The 17,622-nt window shown below is 35.3% G+C and overlaps 1 protein-coding gene across 2 annotated transcripts in view; it reads right to left on the bottom strand.

The window, feature by feature from the left end:
* The window catches only part of MFSD8 (major facilitator superfamily domain containing 8), a 37,762-nt gene that overhangs the window by 12,185 nt on the left and 7,955 nt on the right, over positions 1-17,622 (bottom strand). Inside the window, exons 2-7 of one of the 2 annotated variants that reach the window (XM_006727414.3) lie at positions 14,579-14,670; positions 12,759-12,802; positions 6,387-6,627; positions 5,415-5,528; positions 3,030-3,174; positions 2,251-2,306 (exon numbers count right to left, since the gene is read on the bottom strand). In XM_006727414.3, the coding sequence (XP_006727477.2) occupies positions 2,251-2,306; positions 3,030-3,174; positions 5,415-5,528; positions 6,387-6,627; positions 12,759-12,802; positions 14,579-14,670 (692 nt within the window). The remainder of the gene's footprint in view (positions 1-2,250; positions 2,307-3,029; positions 3,175-5,414; positions 5,529-6,386; positions 6,628-12,758; positions 12,803-14,578; positions 14,671-17,622) is intronic. The other variant, XM_031028593.2, reaches the window with a different exon arrangement.

The following is a 17,622-nucleotide window of genomic DNA, read 5'->3' as shown; positions in this document are numbered from 1 at the left end:
TCCCTCTCCCCCTGCTTGTGTTCCCTCTCTCGCCATGTCTCTCTCTGTCAAATAAATAAAAAATAAAATCTTTAAAAAAAAAAATTAAGTGTAAGAATGTTCCATGAAATATTTGAGGCATATTTATACTAAAAGATTATTTATAAAAATAATAAATAGTAAATAAAATAAAAGATTATTTGTTGCTTATCTGAAATCTAAATTTAACTGGCTGGGACACATTTACACTAAAAAATTATTCAAATTCAACTGGGCATCCTGTGTTTTATCTGGCAACCCTAATCAGACCTCTCCCCAGGCCTACTGATTCAGAACTGGCATTTTAACAAAGTTTCCAGGTGCTTTCTAAGCATGTTAAAGTCAGTGAAGCACTGATCCATATTGTTATCCCCTTCTAACTTCTCAAAGATTTCGCTTTGGTGTATCTTCCTTTTCTCAGCACTTTATACTCACCCTCTTCAAATTGTTCATTCCTTTTACCTGATAGGTCCTTTAAGTTAGCACCCTATTTTTCACGTTTTAAGCAAAGTGGCTTATACCCCCTGCTGGCACTTCCTCACCATTCTTTCTTTCCTTTCCTTTTCTTTCCTTTTTTATTCTGAAAACTTTCAGATATATATTCAGCCCCTATATTGCCACACTTAACTCATCTACCCCTTCCTTTCCTTTTTTCTCTCACTCTCTCTTTGTTGCTGTAGTGTTTTTCACTGGCTTACTCTGAAATTTGAATCTCTAGCTTTGATCTCGACTGCCAAAATTACAAATGCCTCCAGCATTTTTGAGTTTTTCTAGTGTAGCAGTATATTTAGCTTGATCCAAACTGAAATCATTTTCTCTGTTCAGCCAATGCCCTTCCTAAATTCTTGTTCTCTCCCATTCTTTCATTTATCTAGACTCAAAACCTGACAAACATCTTCAACAACTCCCTCTATTCCTTAATATGCCCTATTCAATCTGTCGAGAATCTTGATTTTTTTTTCCTCCAAAAACTCACATCTATCCCTTCTGCATTCTTAGCTGTTGCCCTAGTTCAGGCCTTCACACATCTGGATTAGTCTCACATGGAATCTATTGTTACACTTCTCCTTTTTTCAAAAACTTACTAATGCTCCTCACCACTCTGCTCTCCACCCTACTACTTTTAACTTTACCTTCCACTAGTTTTGTTGTGAAAATTAAATAAAATTGCTATAAAAGTGCCCGGTAAAATAACACTATGTCTTTTTCACAACTTTACAAACTCCTTAAAGGCAAGAACTGAGCTGCAGTCTTTTGCACAGAGGGGGACACTCCACAAGGAGGAAAAAATTAGTACTTAAATAGTGGTTTATTTAGTAAAATATACCTACTGACCAGACTGGGTACCTACTTCTGAGTCAGAGAAAGATCTAAGGGATGAAAATGTATGTTTGTAGAGTATACCAAAAGAATAAAAATACACAAGAGAAACCTATTCCCATGATTAAGGGAGGAAAGAAATGCTTGAGACAGAAAGACACATTTGGTAGAAAAGTTACTGAAATCCTTCCAAAGAACTGCAGGGTCTTAGGACATTGGCTCTTTACGAACAAGATGAAGTGATTTTTAGCAATGGTTTTAGCCTTGCCAATCACGAACACCAAATAACTGATCTGGGCATGCCTTTTTATTTATTTTTTTAATTTTTAAAAATTAAAAAAAAATTTTTTTTTTAAGATTTTCTTTACTTATTTGAGAGAGAGAGAAAGAGATTGAGAGAACGAGTGGGAGGAGTGGCAGATGGAGAAGCAGACTACCCTTGGAGCAGGGATCCCTACTCAGGACTCGATCCCAGGACCCTGGGATCATGCCCCAAACCGAAGGCAGACGCTTACCCGACTGAGCCACCCAGGAGCTCCTGGGCATGCCTTTTTAAAAAATAATCAATTTAGGAGCACCTGGGTGGCTCAGCCAGTTGAGCGTCTGCCTTCAGCTCAGGTGATGATCCCAAGGTCCTGGGGTTGAGCCCCACTTTGGGCTCCCTCCTCAGTGGGGAGCCTACTTCTCCCTCTCCCTCTGCTGCTCCCCCTGCTTGTGCTCTCTCTCTCAAATAAATAAATAAAATCTTAAAAAAATTATAATCAATTTAGGTAACTTTCAGTTTTGAAGGTCCTCCCCAGTCACCCACTGTACTGTCCTCAGAAGCAAAATCAAGTAAATATCAGACAGACAGAATCATCAGAAACACTTTGATAATGTTCTAGTAATTTAGTCAAACAGGTTAAATAGTACCTTCTTCAAAATTAACATTTTTACACTGTCGTCCTGAGTCATCCACACGATGTTCTCTTAAATAGAAAAACATAAGTATTGTATCCATGAAAAACTTAGTATAATAGATAAATGACTTAAATTTATTAGTAGCCTTCTATTTTTGCACATTCTGATATGGTTTCTTTTACTGATTTCTGAGTAATGAAATTATTACCAGTGAGATATAACCAACAAAATGTAAAAGATACAAGTTACAATTCTTATTATATTATACTATAAAATGAAAAATAATATTCAATTCATTCAAAAGCACACATGATCTACCTTAATAAATATTTGACATTTTCCAGTGATTTTAAACATTTGTTGTAAATGTTTTTGGCCTTTGGATAAAGTACTCCAAAGAAATATAAAGTAACAAAACTTTTGTAGTTTTATAAAATTTCTTCTAATAAATAAAAGATATGAGAGATATAAGTAACTTTTGTATTTAAGATTGATACCAATCATTAATCTACTTAAAATGTTGCTTTCATGCTGTTCCCCCACTTAGAAACCTATAGTTAGTAAATCAAGATCAAACCTTGAGTTTTCAAAGACTTTATTCTCATTTATTGGATTATCCATTATTTCAGTTATGAGTATTATATTCATTAGCTGATCAAAAAAACATGAACACAACTATAGACATCAAAAGCCAAATAAGGCCTTTACAGGAATAATTATCTTCCAATAATGATAATGCTTATTTAATTTCACAATCTACAAAGGTAGTTTTATCATTTCTATCTAATTACCTTAATAGAATAAGGATCAGAATAATATTTAAAACTCCCAGGAACGCTCCAAGTAAAACTGGTGCTGTGTACATGTTTATCTGTAGTTTAATGGTATCCCATGTCACGCCTTTTTCTCCAATGAGAGCAAAACAAGTCTGAAAAACTTAATGAAATAAAATGTATACAGATGAATTATTAAGTGGGAGGCACAAGCTAAAAAAATGTGAAAGACATTTACCATGAGATTGGAAGCAACATTATGGAATCATCCATCTACATCATGCATCTCAATAGAGTCAAGAAAGTTAGTTCAAGGGAAGGGGGCAAAATGATACTTTTTCTGTATAAAGCAGAGATATTCATACAGTACATAAAAGAAACACAACTGACCTGTGGTATTAGGAAAAAGTGTCTAAAAAGGCTCCTTAGGGGGACAGTAATGAGAAAAGTTTGAGAAACACTGATGAATATATACTCACAAAGTATTATATCTAAAGTAACTTGTCAGTATCTTCCTTTTTAAAAAATATCTCCACAGGAAATCTAAATTATCCAGTTTCTTCTATAAATAAATCATGATTTAATTTAAGAAACAGAATGTCACATTTTAAATCAATATTTCAAATTATCACTGTGTATATGGTATTTAAATTATATGTTTTTTTAAAATTTGGATCTATGGCAAAAATCAGATTGGAAGAGTACTGGTTTTCTTTCCTGATGTAGATTCTATATCTGGCTCTTCCAGTAATTTACATGTAACCTTAAGGTAAGGATGAAGTAAGACACTATATATAAAACACTTAGAACAGTCTCTGGCACATAGTAAGCATTCAATAAATGCTAGTGCTGTTAATGTGGCTACTACAGGAAAGGTCATCTAATCTTTTTCAGGCCTATATTTATGCATCTATATATAATACAAAATATTTAAATGAGCTAATCTTTAAAATACTTTTTTTTCTTTTTCTTTTTGATTATTTCTTTTATTCTAAGGTTGAAAATGTGGCAAATCAATGAACAAGGTGATATAAATTTTAGTGCTAATCTTTTTTTTTCTAATGTCCTGTCTGCCTTTATACTAGCAGGTACTGTCTCTGAACCTCAGTTTTCTTGGCTCTAAAATGCTATGAGATTTATTACATGCTTTTATCTCACTTATTTTATTTTGTTTTATCATTATTTAACCCTTAAAATACTTCTTAAGTGGTCAAAATATTTACTGAGAACCTAAGTCTATACCAGGTACTATGCTAGATACTGAGGTAGAAAAAGACCCAGACTATGTCCTCATATATTTTATAAAATGCAGTTGGTCCAATTATTCTACATTTGTGCTTATTATATTTTACTCCAGAATACTAAACTGAAACATTAGATTTTGGTGAAAGATAAATTAGATTCTCTTTTTTAGAGCTTTTTCTTAGCTATCTAAGAGGAAGTAATGGAGGGGCGCCTGGGTGGCTCAGTCGTTAAGCGTCTGCCTTCAGCTCAGGTCATGATCCCAGGGTCCTGGGATCGAGCCCCGCATCGGGCTCCCTGCTCAGTGGGAAGCCTGCTTCTCCTTCTCCCACTCCCCCTTCTTGTGTTCCCTCTCTCACTGTCTCTCTCTCTGTCAAATAAATAAATAAAATCTTTAAAAAAAAAAAAAGAGTTATAAAAGGAAGTAATGGAAACAGGGGTGAGGGTGGGATATTAATGATGAAGTAAACTGAGCTGGATTCAAAGTGATGATATTCGCAACTGCAGTATTCAAAGCATGAGCCAATTATATGGTTTTTAAATATCTTTCTAAGCATAAAAATTACTAATTTATCTAATCAGCAAAAAATTACTTGCCTTGGGGAAGTATTAAATCTCATTAATAATGTTTTACAGTCAAAGTTCAAATGAAGTTTTGGAAGAAAAATGGTCTTTAAACAGTCTTTTAAAAATTCTTTCATTTTCTTCAACCTTAGAAAAGTCTGAAAGGCATGGGCAAAGAGCAAAAGGGTTAAGAACCTCCTATAACTTTCCTCAAATCCTCAGTCAAAAGAATTTTGTTTCTAATAAACAGGGAAAAAAAGCAAACTATTATGGAGATGTCAAGCTAAATGATTATTTCACGGAACATATACTCAGGAGTCAGAGTTAGGTTTAAACCTCATATTTCCCATTTGCTATCTGGCTGACCTTGAATAATTTACTTAGATTCTCTATGCTTTGGTGTCCTAATCTGTAAAATGGGACTAATACCATTTACTTTAGAGGACATTTGTTAACACATATAAAGAGCCTAGCCTCCTGTTGGATCAAAAAATACTAGTTTCCTTTCAGCTATGAGGTTTTACACTTGGATTCCATTTAACATTTGAACCTCAAAAGTTTTCCCAGTTTAAGTAATGACAAGTGAAAAATACCTACCTGGACCTAGAATAAAACCTAATGCTTGACATGCGCTAGTGTTTGCCATGGAACTTGTTCTTTCCTGGAGGGAAGTAGCACCAGCAATATATGATCTAATAACTGCCACATTTCCTAAAAAAAGATACAATAATTCAAAGTAAAAGAAAATATCCTTCAGTTTATAAAATTCAACTTAATTAGGCTTTATATAGAACAAAAATCACTGCTTCCTCTTTATGATCATACCAAGCACGTACATTGAGAAAATGTTATCAATTAATGGAAAATATTGCTTTCAGTAACATGAAAACACAGTTAAAGATCTGAATGAATGAAAAAAAGGCATTACAGAAATGTTAAACTTTTTTTCTTCATTAAATATGGAGAAAGCACATTAAATATGGAGTGAATGGCATACTAGTGATTGTTACAACTATTTTTAAAAGATGTCACAAACTGCATGCTTAGGACCCATAATATAAGAAACAGAAAAAGAAATCCACTATGAATTTGACTGAAAAAAAATTTATTGAAAAAAATGTCCGTGAGTTCTTATTATGGCAAGAGACTCTGTAAGGGGCCACAGAATATTTTAGGAAGTCATAAATTGTCTCTAATTATAAAAAGTTTACTATCTGGTTGGTGATAAAGATGAAAACAGTGCAAAACAGGATATAAGCAAGTGCCACAGACAAGCTAGAGAAAGGAAAGATCTGTTAAGGGGTAGTTACCTAAGAAAGCTTTATGGAAGATGTGGAACTTGAACTGAATCTTGAAGGATGAAGAATGATGGGAACAGAATCAAGAAACTATAGGTAATGGGAACATTATGAGGAAAGGCAAAATGATAGGAAAGATATTTGTCTATTTGCAATGAGAGATCTATATGTAAGATATGAGATTATAAGGAGGTGACACCAGGTGATAGAGGGCCATAAATGTCAAGGTGAATGTGAATCTGACACAGCCGAACATATACATAAATATTACCTGCTCCAAATCCCACCAATCCACGAGCAACCAACATGTAGTATTTATTATGAGAAGCTGGAACGTGGACATACGCATAGAGGCAGTTAGCCGCGACCGAAATGAAGATGGAGACAATAAGAGGTTCTTTTCTTGGTCTATAATTAGACCACAAACCAAATATAGGTGAAGCTACCATTTGGCCAAGACTAAATGAAGCAATAACCCAGCCCAAAAAACTTGCATCAGCTGTCTGATCAATCTGCAGAAAAAAGTACAACGCTTTAAGAATTGTTATCCAAGAAAAAGTTTAAAACTTAGATAAATTTTTTCAGACCATGTAATATTTCCTATTTAAAGAAATAAAAGCAATAATTCTAACATACAAGTTTTGTAACACAATTACTTATAGTAAGGGATTCAAACTTCTGACATCACAATTAAATGTGCTACCAATTCACTACACACTAGGAAAAATGCTTGGGAAGCTTCATCTTTTAGAATGATTATGGGAATTTCTGGTTCATAAAAATCTTGTTAAAAAATAATCACATTATATATATATAAAACAATAACATCATAAAATAATATGCCATTCTTTAATTAGTATAAATGTAAATATAATTGGTGGCACCTGGGTGGCTCAGCTAGTTGAGCATCTGCCTTCAGCTCAGGTCATGATCTCAGGGTCCTGGGATTGAGCCCGGCATCAGGCTCCCCGCTCAGCAGGGAGTCTGCTTCTCCCTCTCCCTCTGCCCCTCCATCCTGCTCATGCTCTCTCTGTCTCTCTCTCTCTGTCTCTCTCTTCTCTCTCTCTCAAATAAATAAATAAAATCTTTTAAAAAAATAATGTAAATATAATTGTTTAGACTTATGGTACTCCATAAGCTAAATAGCCATTAGCACCGTAAATGTATTTTTTAAAAAACTGGGCACAATAGTCAAATGCTTAAAGAAGAGAATAAAAACACAAAAGTTGAAAGAGAATTCTCTCATTAAACCTATTACTAATTCTTCCATTCAACACAGACAACTTAGGATTCTACCATTGAAAGAGGGTTTATATATCATGATGAATATTGTGGAGAGAACCAAATGATTAAATTCAGAAAATGAAATACTTTAAAAAAATAGAAAATTTTAGCTCACAAAAGGGACTATGGAATAAATTAACAGATTTTTTAAAAATATATGATAGACTATATAATAATTAGGAAAAATCAGAACCATTAGGAAACAAGATTAAACATACTCAGGTTAAGTGATAGAACAATTTAAGGAAAATGGCTGTGTCTTTTCTAAAGATATTTTTAAATAATTTAAAACCGAAATGTTTGGGTACATTTTCTTGTGGGGATGAGAAAAAAGAGTGAATACATATAATGATACACAATATTAAAGTTCTAGCCTTAAAAATATCTCTTATTTTAGGCACTCTGGTTTTTATTTTCTACCCACATTACCTTTAGTACCTTTGATCTATTAAAATATAAAATAACCAGGTCATAAAAAATTTTAAATTAATTTTCAAAAAAGCAATAAAAACTCAATTTAATGATAAATGTGGTTTGAAAGCAAAAGGATGCAAGTGTCTTCTCAGGATATCAATTGATTATAGTCAATTATCCATCTCATGGACAGAAGCTGACTCTCAGGGATGGCTCTAACAATATGAATAATATTTGCTCGAGACCAATGGAAACTTTATTTATTTTTTTAGAGATTTTATTAATTTATTTGACAGAGAGAGACACAGTGAGAGAGGGAACACAAGCAGGGAGAGTGGGAGAGGAAGAAGCAGGCTTTCCGCCGAGCAGGGAGCCCGATGCGGGGCTTGATCCTAGAACCCCGGGATCATGACCTGAGCCGAAGGCAGACACTTAACAACTGAGCCACGCAGGTGCCCGGAAACTTTTATTTTAGTTGGCTACTATTCTTTACAGTGACTGGAAAACTAGAATCTGCTAGAATTCTGTTAGAATTGCAACAGGAAATAAAATGGTTTGGGAGATATAGGTTCTACACTATAACAGAAGGTGTCACTTTAGTAATTGAACTGTTATCTGTGCTCTCTCTCTTACAGTAATAACAGCATCTTATTTTTGGTCCTCTGGCCACCTCTGGTGATCTCTATCATACTGTTTTCAAAATAAAATCCAAACAGCTTATTATGAAAAACTCACTCACAAGTTGGCCACTGTCTCTCCTCTCTAAACTCCTCTCTCTGCATGTACCCTTCCTCCAATTCTAACTTCCAGCCACACAGAACTGTATGAAGTTTCCAAAATGAGCCAAGTTCTTTGCCTCCAGGCCTTTGCGCTGGTTTCTCTACTGCCCCCTTCTACCAGCAATGCCTCCCCAACCTCCAACTCCCTGGCCCCCACCTTTTCTTTAGGAAACTAACTTCTGCAGACCTTCAAAACGCAGCTCCAGTGTAACTGATTTTGGAAAGTCTTCCAGAATTTAAGTTTGGATTAGAAACATCCCCCTAACAGCCCATGTCTGTCTGCCTCTCTCTCTCTTTCTCTCCCTCTCTCTCTCTCTCCCTCCCTCTCTCTCACAAACACACCCATACTTTTTTTTTAAAAGATTTTATTTATTATTTAGAGAGAGCAAGAGAGCAGGGGGAGCAGTAGAGGGAGAGGGAGAGAGAGAATCTCAAGCTGACTCCGCACTGAGCACAGAGCCCCACACAGGGCTTGACCCCATGACCCTGAGATCATGACCTGAGCTGAAATCAAGAGCCAGTTGCTTAACCAACTGAGCCAGCCAGACACACCATACCCAAACTTTTAGACTTTTAGACTTTTACGGATGTATAGTATATGGTAATAATCTGTAATTAACTTGTTTGGTTTTGTACACTTCAGTGAAAGCTGGATCTATATCTTCTCTAACCAAAACCCTCCCCAAACTCCAAAGTACATGGTACTGAATTTCAAAACATTATTCTCTAAACATGTTAATAATACTGACAAAGTCAAAGTTCTAGAAATCTTCATGCTTTGCTACAGGAATTAAGACACGAATATGGGTGTTCCAAGCCTCTTTATGTATAGATAATTGCTTATTAATTCAATTAATAGTCACTTAGTCCCTCTCTGTGACAAAACCTGAGCTAGGCAATAGGGAGAGAAAGACAAGTTAATACAGAGTTTCCAAACTGGGTTTCATCATCAAGGAGTTTCCAAACCAGGCTTTACTTCTCTGGTATTTGAGTAGCTGGTGGTGGGGGGTGGGGGGGTGGGGGGTGAAAATCACATGTTTCAATTTCTTATCTGTCAAATAAGGATAACTTCACAGAGTTGTCAAAAGAATTATTTGAGCCAATATCTGTGTAGTGCTTAGGGCAATGTCAGCATATATATGCACTCAATGAATGTTACCTATACTGTATAAAAACTAGTATTTCTTAGTACTTTGTTTTACTAATATGTCAATTTTATTATTATATTTTAATATAATTCATGCATGAGTATTCCCCCTATCTTCCTGGCCCTGTAAGATAACCTATTCTTCCAATTCAAAATCTAGGTTTAAGAATATAAATCTTCCTGGAAATTTATCTCACTTCTGGGCAACAAAGCCTAAGGAATCACTTGCCTGATGGCTATCTATCAGCCAGAGCCAGAAAGAAGTACAATTCAGAGGTTCACACCAGTGCCAAATTCCTTTCAGACAAATAATTTACTGTTTTGTTTTGTTTTCTCAGTTTTTTTGGGGGGGTGTCTAGCTTTTTATCTTTCTTATAGATGTCTTTTAAGCTAATATTTGTCAACATATTATCATAAAAGAGATGGTAGCCTTAAATTAAGAATTAAAAAGTTTAAGATAGTAGGTAACACAGCACTGTGGTTAAGAGTCAGATTTTGGCTTCATATAGGTTTTGGCTCTGCCATTTTCTAGCTGTGCGACCTTGGGCAAGCTACCTAACTTTCTGAGTGTGAGTTTCTCCACCTGCCAAACAGGAGTGATAATAATCATTTCACAGGTTGTTATGAATTATCAAAAGATGAAAGGTTTACTAGTGTACCTAGCACACATTATTGTTATGAAATAAGTTGAGAAAATTAGTTAAGTTTTTTAGTGAAACTGTTATAGTTGTATTGCCAAAGAATTAGTTACAAGTTCATGTACTCACTAAATTTACCTTTCAAGGGCTTTCAAATATTTGGAGAAAGGAGTGTACCTTTTCAAAATTCAACATATTGTGCTGAATAGACCTAATTATTGTAAATACCTTTCTTTCGATAATTTTGAGGTTAAACAGACTGAATACAAGGACCACAGAAATAAAAAGAGTTTTGACACATGGAAATATATTTTTGGCAAAGAACTGCTCTAGAATTGTTAAATATTCTGCTTTAATTGTAGTAACTATGCCAGTAAGGAAAGAATTTTTAGTGTCATGGGTAACAGTTGCATGTAATATAATTTTTTGATTAATTTTCAAATAAATTCCAAAATAGCAATGAAAATGTGGCACCAAATCAATAAAAATGACATTTGTATTTGTCCTTATATTCCTTTTAAAATATCAGATATTTTAAGTCAGCATTTTCAAAAAGTTAAAAATTCATAAAAACTAAAAAGTCTAAAATGAAATATTAAATGTCAATAAACTTCTTGTATCATAGGCATTATTTTTAATCTCTAAGTATTCATCAAATATTCTAGCATTTTTGTTGAAGCTATCTGACCATCCTAACAATCTAGTAGGGAAGTTAATTCTCTGTAAACACATTGTTATGGCACTCAGTGATAAGTGTTAATGATAACGGGGTATGGAGGTACATAGGAAAACCTTTTAACTCACACTGGGCTGGGGGACAATCAGAGAAGGCTTTTCGGAGGAGGTAACATTGAACAAAGCCTTGAAGAATGAATAAAAGATAACAGGAAAGTAGGGTGGAAGGGAAGGACAGAGAAAAGGAGAGATGAAGGCAGGGAAAGCATTCCAGAAAAAAGGGGGAAAAAATGTATAAAGACCCTAGGAAGCTAGGTTCATGCAAGTAGAATGTGTAACAAATTGTTGGCTATTGATCTAACATGGACCGGGGTGCCTGGGTGGCTCAGTCATTAAGCATCTGCCTTCAGCTCAGGTTATGATCCCAGGGCCCTGGAATCGAGCCCTGCATCGGGCTTCCTGCTCTGCGGGAGGCCTGCTTCTCCCTCTCCCACTCCCCCTGCTTGTGTTCCTTCTCTTGCTGTGTCTCTCTCTGTCAAATAAATAAATAAAATCTTTTTTAAAAATAAATAAATAAATAGTTAAAAAAAAAAAAGATCTAACATGGACCAAAGCTTAGGATTTAGGCTACAACACACACACACACACACACACACACACACACACACACAGGCCAACCTCTGGGAAAGCCAACATATAAGGAACAAGTTGATAAAGAAAACTCACAAAAGAATTTAAGAACAAATATTTAAAGAGCAAAGCCAGGAGAAAGAAATGTACAGAAGCTAAGAGAGGGTTTTTCAGAAGCAGGGAGAGGACAACAATGTCAAACGCTACCCAAATATCACCTAAAAGACTGAAAAGTATCTATTTGGTCAGCAATTAAGTCACTGATGACTTTAACGAGAGCAGTTTCAGGGTAGCAGAGGAGTTAATCAGATCGTAGCAGTTTAAGGAGTGAATAGGAGGTTGAAGAGTACAGAGGAGCTCCATCAAGAACCTTACATGAAGTATTGTTATAGATGAATTATGTCTGCAACTTATATACTGATTTTCATTAAGTTCATTTCTGGAGATTTAAGATAGAATTGACATATATTTACATTATGTTATATGTCATATATATATATATATATATTTTTTTTTTAAAGATAGAATTGGCAGGACTTGATGATTAACTGATGTCAGAGTACCCACTAAACTTGCATCTTCTTGACCCCCTCCTTCCCATCTAGTAACCAAAGAATCAAAATACATATATTATCTATTCTTACAATGTCACCTGACAACCCAAATTAATTCTATAGGAAAGCACAAAATTATTCCATATAAATGTCATTTGTACATTTTGGGAATTCAGACTATGTGTAGTTTAGTTTCTTTTTTTATCAGGGAGTGGGTATTGATGGGATGTGAAAGTTGCTAATAAGTAGGTTACCATACATCTACATTTGCCTGGGACTGTCCAGGTATAATCCTGTTTTCCTGATATAGTACTCCCTTCACCTCAAGAGTGTTCTGGTTTGCACTATAAAGCATTTGATCACCTTACCTGTAAGCCTCTTTTGAGGAATTATTATCTCAAGTTACTCTAGTAAGGACTAAGTCAATAAAATACCAAAGAGACTCTTAAGAAAACTCTTAACTATATAAGAGCTATTATTACTATAGCTACTTAAGAGAATAATAGTTTAAAGTGTACAAACCTTTTGGAGATATGGCCATATTGACATTATCACAATAGAAAATCCTGTAAAGAGGCAAAATTTGTTATTTATACTTAAAATGATTTCATCACTATTTATAGATAGAATTTTTTGAACTATAACATGGACCTTATTTATTTATTTCAAGATTTTATTTATTAATCTGACAGAGAGAGCGCACAGGGAGAGCGGGAGCAGCAGGCTCCCCGCTGAGCAGGGAGCCCGATGCGGGGCTCGATCCCAGAACCCCGGGATCATGACCTGAGCTGAAGGCAGATGCTTAACCAACTGAGCCACCCAGGCGCCCAATACTTCATTCTTTTTATTTTATTTATTTATTTATTTTTAAAGATTTTATTTATTTATTTGAGAGAGAGAATGAGATAGAGAGCATGAGAGGGGGGAGGGTCAGAGAGAGAGGCAGACTCCCTGCTGAGCAGGGAGCCCGACGTGGGACTCGATCCGGGACTCCAGGATCATGACCTGAGCCGAAGGCAGTCGCTTAACCAACTGAGCCACCCAGGCGCCCACTTCATTCTTTTTAGAAAGCCTATTTTAAAAAATAATTTCCTCTCAGCGGGGAGCCGGCTTCTCCCTCTCCCTCTGCTGTTCCCCCTGCTTGTGCTCTCTGACAAATAAATAAATTAAGTAAATAAATAAAAAATAATTTAGTTAATAGTTTCATTTTAGTGTATTTTGAATTGACATATTGATTTTGAGGAAAAGAGGACTAGAAGAGTAAACTAATATTTGAAATCAAGGTTACAATTTCACAATCAAGAAACTTATAAACAGGTAAAATGTTTAACATACTAATTAAAATCTAAAGTTAAAATAATTTTCTTTTTTGCTATTAAAATTATTACTTATAATTTTAGATAATTACTAAAAATTAGAAGTATTTTATTTTATTTTAATTCCAGTATAGTTAAGATGCAGTGTTATATTAGTTCTAGGTGTACAATGTAGTGATTCAAGAGTTCCATATATTACCCAGTGTTCATCATGACAAGTGCACTCCTTAATCCCCATCCCCTATTTCACCTATCACCCCACTCCCTCCTCCCCTCTGATTGGCCATCAGTTTGTTCTCTATAGTTAGTTAAGAGTCTGTTTCTTGGTTTGTCTCTCTCTCTTTTTTTTTCCCTTTGCTTTTTGTTTTGTTTCTTAAATTCCACATATGAATGAAATCATACTTTTTTGGTCTTTCTCTGCCTGACTTATTTCGCTTAGCATATTCTCTAGCTCTACCCATGTAGCCTGTAGTTGCAAATGGCAAGATTTCATTCTGTTGATCTGTCTTCCATTGCTTTAATTTGCAGGGGCCAGCTACAGAACCTAAGAAAGTAGAGGAAAAGATTTTCCTCCCCACCACATATACAATGGACTATTATTGAGCCTTAAAAAAAAAAAGGAAATTCTGACTCATATTATAACATGGATGAACCTTAAGAACATTATGCTAAATAAAATAGTCACAAAAAGAAAAATACTGTATGATTCCATTTATATGAAGTATCTAGAGTAGTCAAATTCATAGAAACAGAAAGAATGGTGGTTGCCAGGACGTAGGAGTAGGGGGAAATGAGGAGTTGTTTAATGGGTACAGAGTTTTAGTTTTGCAAGATGAAAAAGCTCTGGATATTGGTTACATAATCATGTAGACAAATGTAACGCTTCTGATCTTAGAAATAGTTGAGATGGGAAATTTTATATTATGTGATTTTTACCAAAATAAAATAATAATTTAAAAAATTAAGTGACATTAAAATAAGATACTTTCTGAATTTTTAAAATTATATATAATTTCTAATACTTACCTACACTGCTGAGAAACATGGTAAGATATAGAATCCTAATAGATATCCATCGGCTCTTATAATGTTCTTCAGTTTCTATAATATCCCATTCTCTAGGATTAAAGAAGAAAAAAGTAGTATAATGTTATCTCAGTATGTACAATTTTATTTTCTCTCTCCTAAAGTAATTAAAAAGATATGACAGAGGTATAATTTACTAATATTGGTTCTTGCTGTACTAATTATCTATGAATAAGCATTATTTCTTTGAATTTCAGTAGGTTATATTAATGCATCACTATACACAGAAACTTGGGAGACATCAGATAGCTTAAAAAGGCATAACATTTTGTCAACTAATTATTTTGCTATCATTGACCTGCTACAAATCGAGTGTTGGAATTTGTTAAACTGACAAAATAAATAAAGTATATCAAAATAAATCAAACTAGCTACAACAACTAGATCTCCTATGGATGGGATATACAACTATTACATATTTTAAAAAAATAATTACTATCATCATTATGACATGTTTCTACTTGATAACAGTAAATTGACTTTGCTGCAGGAAGCTATTTTGGCTAGGTACTTTCAGCAAAATTAATGTAGAAGTGACACCAGAAAAGTTTGATGTGACATTCCTAGGCCTGGGACCTCTAGAACACTTGCCTTTGCTCCAACATGGGTTACCAGACAAGTTCTATTAGTGGACTAAAGAGAGTCCAAGGTCCTTCTAGACTGGGTTGATCTTTCATATAAGCCTATGACCTGGAGTAAAGGCAAGTATATTAAGCATACATCTTACTTCAGTCAGGTGATACATGAGGGTGTGTATGGTTTCATTACATTCTCACATTCACATACAGAAAGAGTTAATAAATTTACCTTAATATGAGCTTTATGTTTTCAAAGAATTAAGACAAACACAACAGACAAAATGTCTTCTTATGTTCTAAAGTTATTTTCTAAAATAGACCTTAGAGCTGTCAAAGTTGTCTTCAAAGAGAAACTTTTCAAAAAAGAAACTTTTTTTTTTTTCAAAAGTGATGTGATTGGGAGTGGTAGAGCGAAGGAAGACAGCTAACATTAATTAGATCTACTATGTGCCAGGTATATTAGCTGCTGATATAATATATATGAAGTTCTTAATACTATATATGCCATTCCATAAAAATAGACTTTTCACCATAATGTAGCATACTTGAAAAATAGCAGAACCCCAGGGGCACCTGGGTGGCTCAGTTGGTTAAGCAACTAACTCTTGATTTCAGCTCAGATCATGACGTCAGGATTGTGAGGTTGAGCCTCATGTGCGGCTCCTCCCTGGGTTCTGCACTGGGTGTGGAATCTGCTTAAGATTCTCTCTCTTCCTTTCCCTCTGCCCTTCCTGCCCTCTCCCCAGTCTAAAAACCAGAACCCCAGATGCTCATACTGATCATTCTTGACTTACAATGGGGTTACCTCCCAAAAAACCCATTGTAAATTGGAAATACATTAAGTCGGAAATGCATTTAATATACCTAACCTACTGAACACCATAGCTTAACCCAGCCTACCTTAAACATGCTCAGAACACTGACATTAGCCTACAGTTGGGAAAAATCATCTAACACAAAGCCTGTTTTATAACGAAGTGTTGAATATCTCATGTAATTTATAAAATACTGTACTAAAAGTGAGAAACACAATGGCTGTATGGGTACAGAATGGTTGAAAGTGCATGGGTGGGTTATGCTGGTGATCAAGTGGCTGACTGGGAACAGTGGCTCACTGCCACTGTCTAGCACTGCAAGAGAGTAGCCTATCATGCATCACTAGGCCAGGAAAAGATCAAAATTCAAAATTTGGAGCATGGTTTCTACTGAAAGCATATCCCTTTTGCACCATTGTATAGTTGCAAAATCATAAGCTAAGCTATCATAAGTCGGGGACCATCTATTTGGAAATCAATAACCTGGAATCTGGAATAAATAATGCAGATAATTACATATCAGCAAAAGGTATCCACCATTCATTCCCACAGCACTGGATTCTGGTATTACTTTCCAGCATTGGGTATTATATTTTTAATGAATACATTATTATTTCCTGGATATCAGAAATTAAGATGACGGGGCGCCTGGGTGGCTCAGTCGTTAAGCGTCTGCCTTCAGCTCAGGTCATGATCTCGGGGTCCTGGGATCGAGCCCCGCATTGGGCTCTCTGCTCAGCTGGGAGTCTGCTTTTCCCTCTCCCACTCCCCCTGCTTGTGTTCCCTCTCTCGCTGTCTCTCTCTAATAAATAAATAAAATCTTAAAAAAAAAAAGAAATTAAAATGACCATCACTTATAAGAACTATCATTAAAGTAAGCCTGAAAATTTCAAATAACTATTTTGCTCAGATCTTTTTTTTTAAAGATTTTATTATTGGGGCGCCTGGGTGGCTCAGTCATTAAGCATCTGCCTTCGGCTCAGGTCATGATCCCAGGGTCCTGGGATCAAGCCCGGAATCGGGCTCCCTGCTCTGCGGGGAAGCCTGCTTCTCCCTCTCCCACTCCCCCTGCTTGTGTTCCCTCTCTCGCTGTATCTCTGTCAAATAAATAAATAAAATCTTTAAAAAAAATTTTCTTCTTTTAATGACAGCTATTAAATATTGAAGGGATGACAGATTTAGAAAATTGCTATTTAATAACTACTCTCCATGTAATAATGGATGAAAGAAAGAATAATTGAGGGGTGCCTGGGTGGCTCAGTCAGTTAAGCTTCTGCCTTCGGCTTAGGTCATGATCCTGGGGCTGCAATCGAGCCCCAGTCAGGCTCCCTGCTCAGCACGGAGTCTGCTTCTGCCTCTCCCTCTGCAGCTCCCCCTGCTTGCACTCTCTTGCTCTCTCTCTCTCTCTGTCAGATAAATAAATAAAATCTTAAAAAAAAAAAAAAAAGAAAGAAAGGATAATTGATGGATCCTAAAACAACTGGTTGAAAAGTTGTTGAGAACAGGATAGTCACAGGGTCTCAAAGCATCAGCCCACTGGCTACTTTCTAATCCCAAAATGGAAAATGAGGCTTTATAATCAAGAGATACA

The sequence above is a fragment of the Leptonychotes weddellii genome, chromosome 2, assembly GCF_054177405.1.
Source record: "Leptonychotes weddellii isolate Sample4059 chromosome 2, ASM5417740v2, whole genome shotgun sequence".
NCBI lineage: Eukaryota > Metazoa > Chordata > Mammalia > Carnivora > Phocidae > Leptonychotes > Leptonychotes weddellii.
This window is presented reverse-complemented; position numbering and strand designations above follow the sequence as displayed.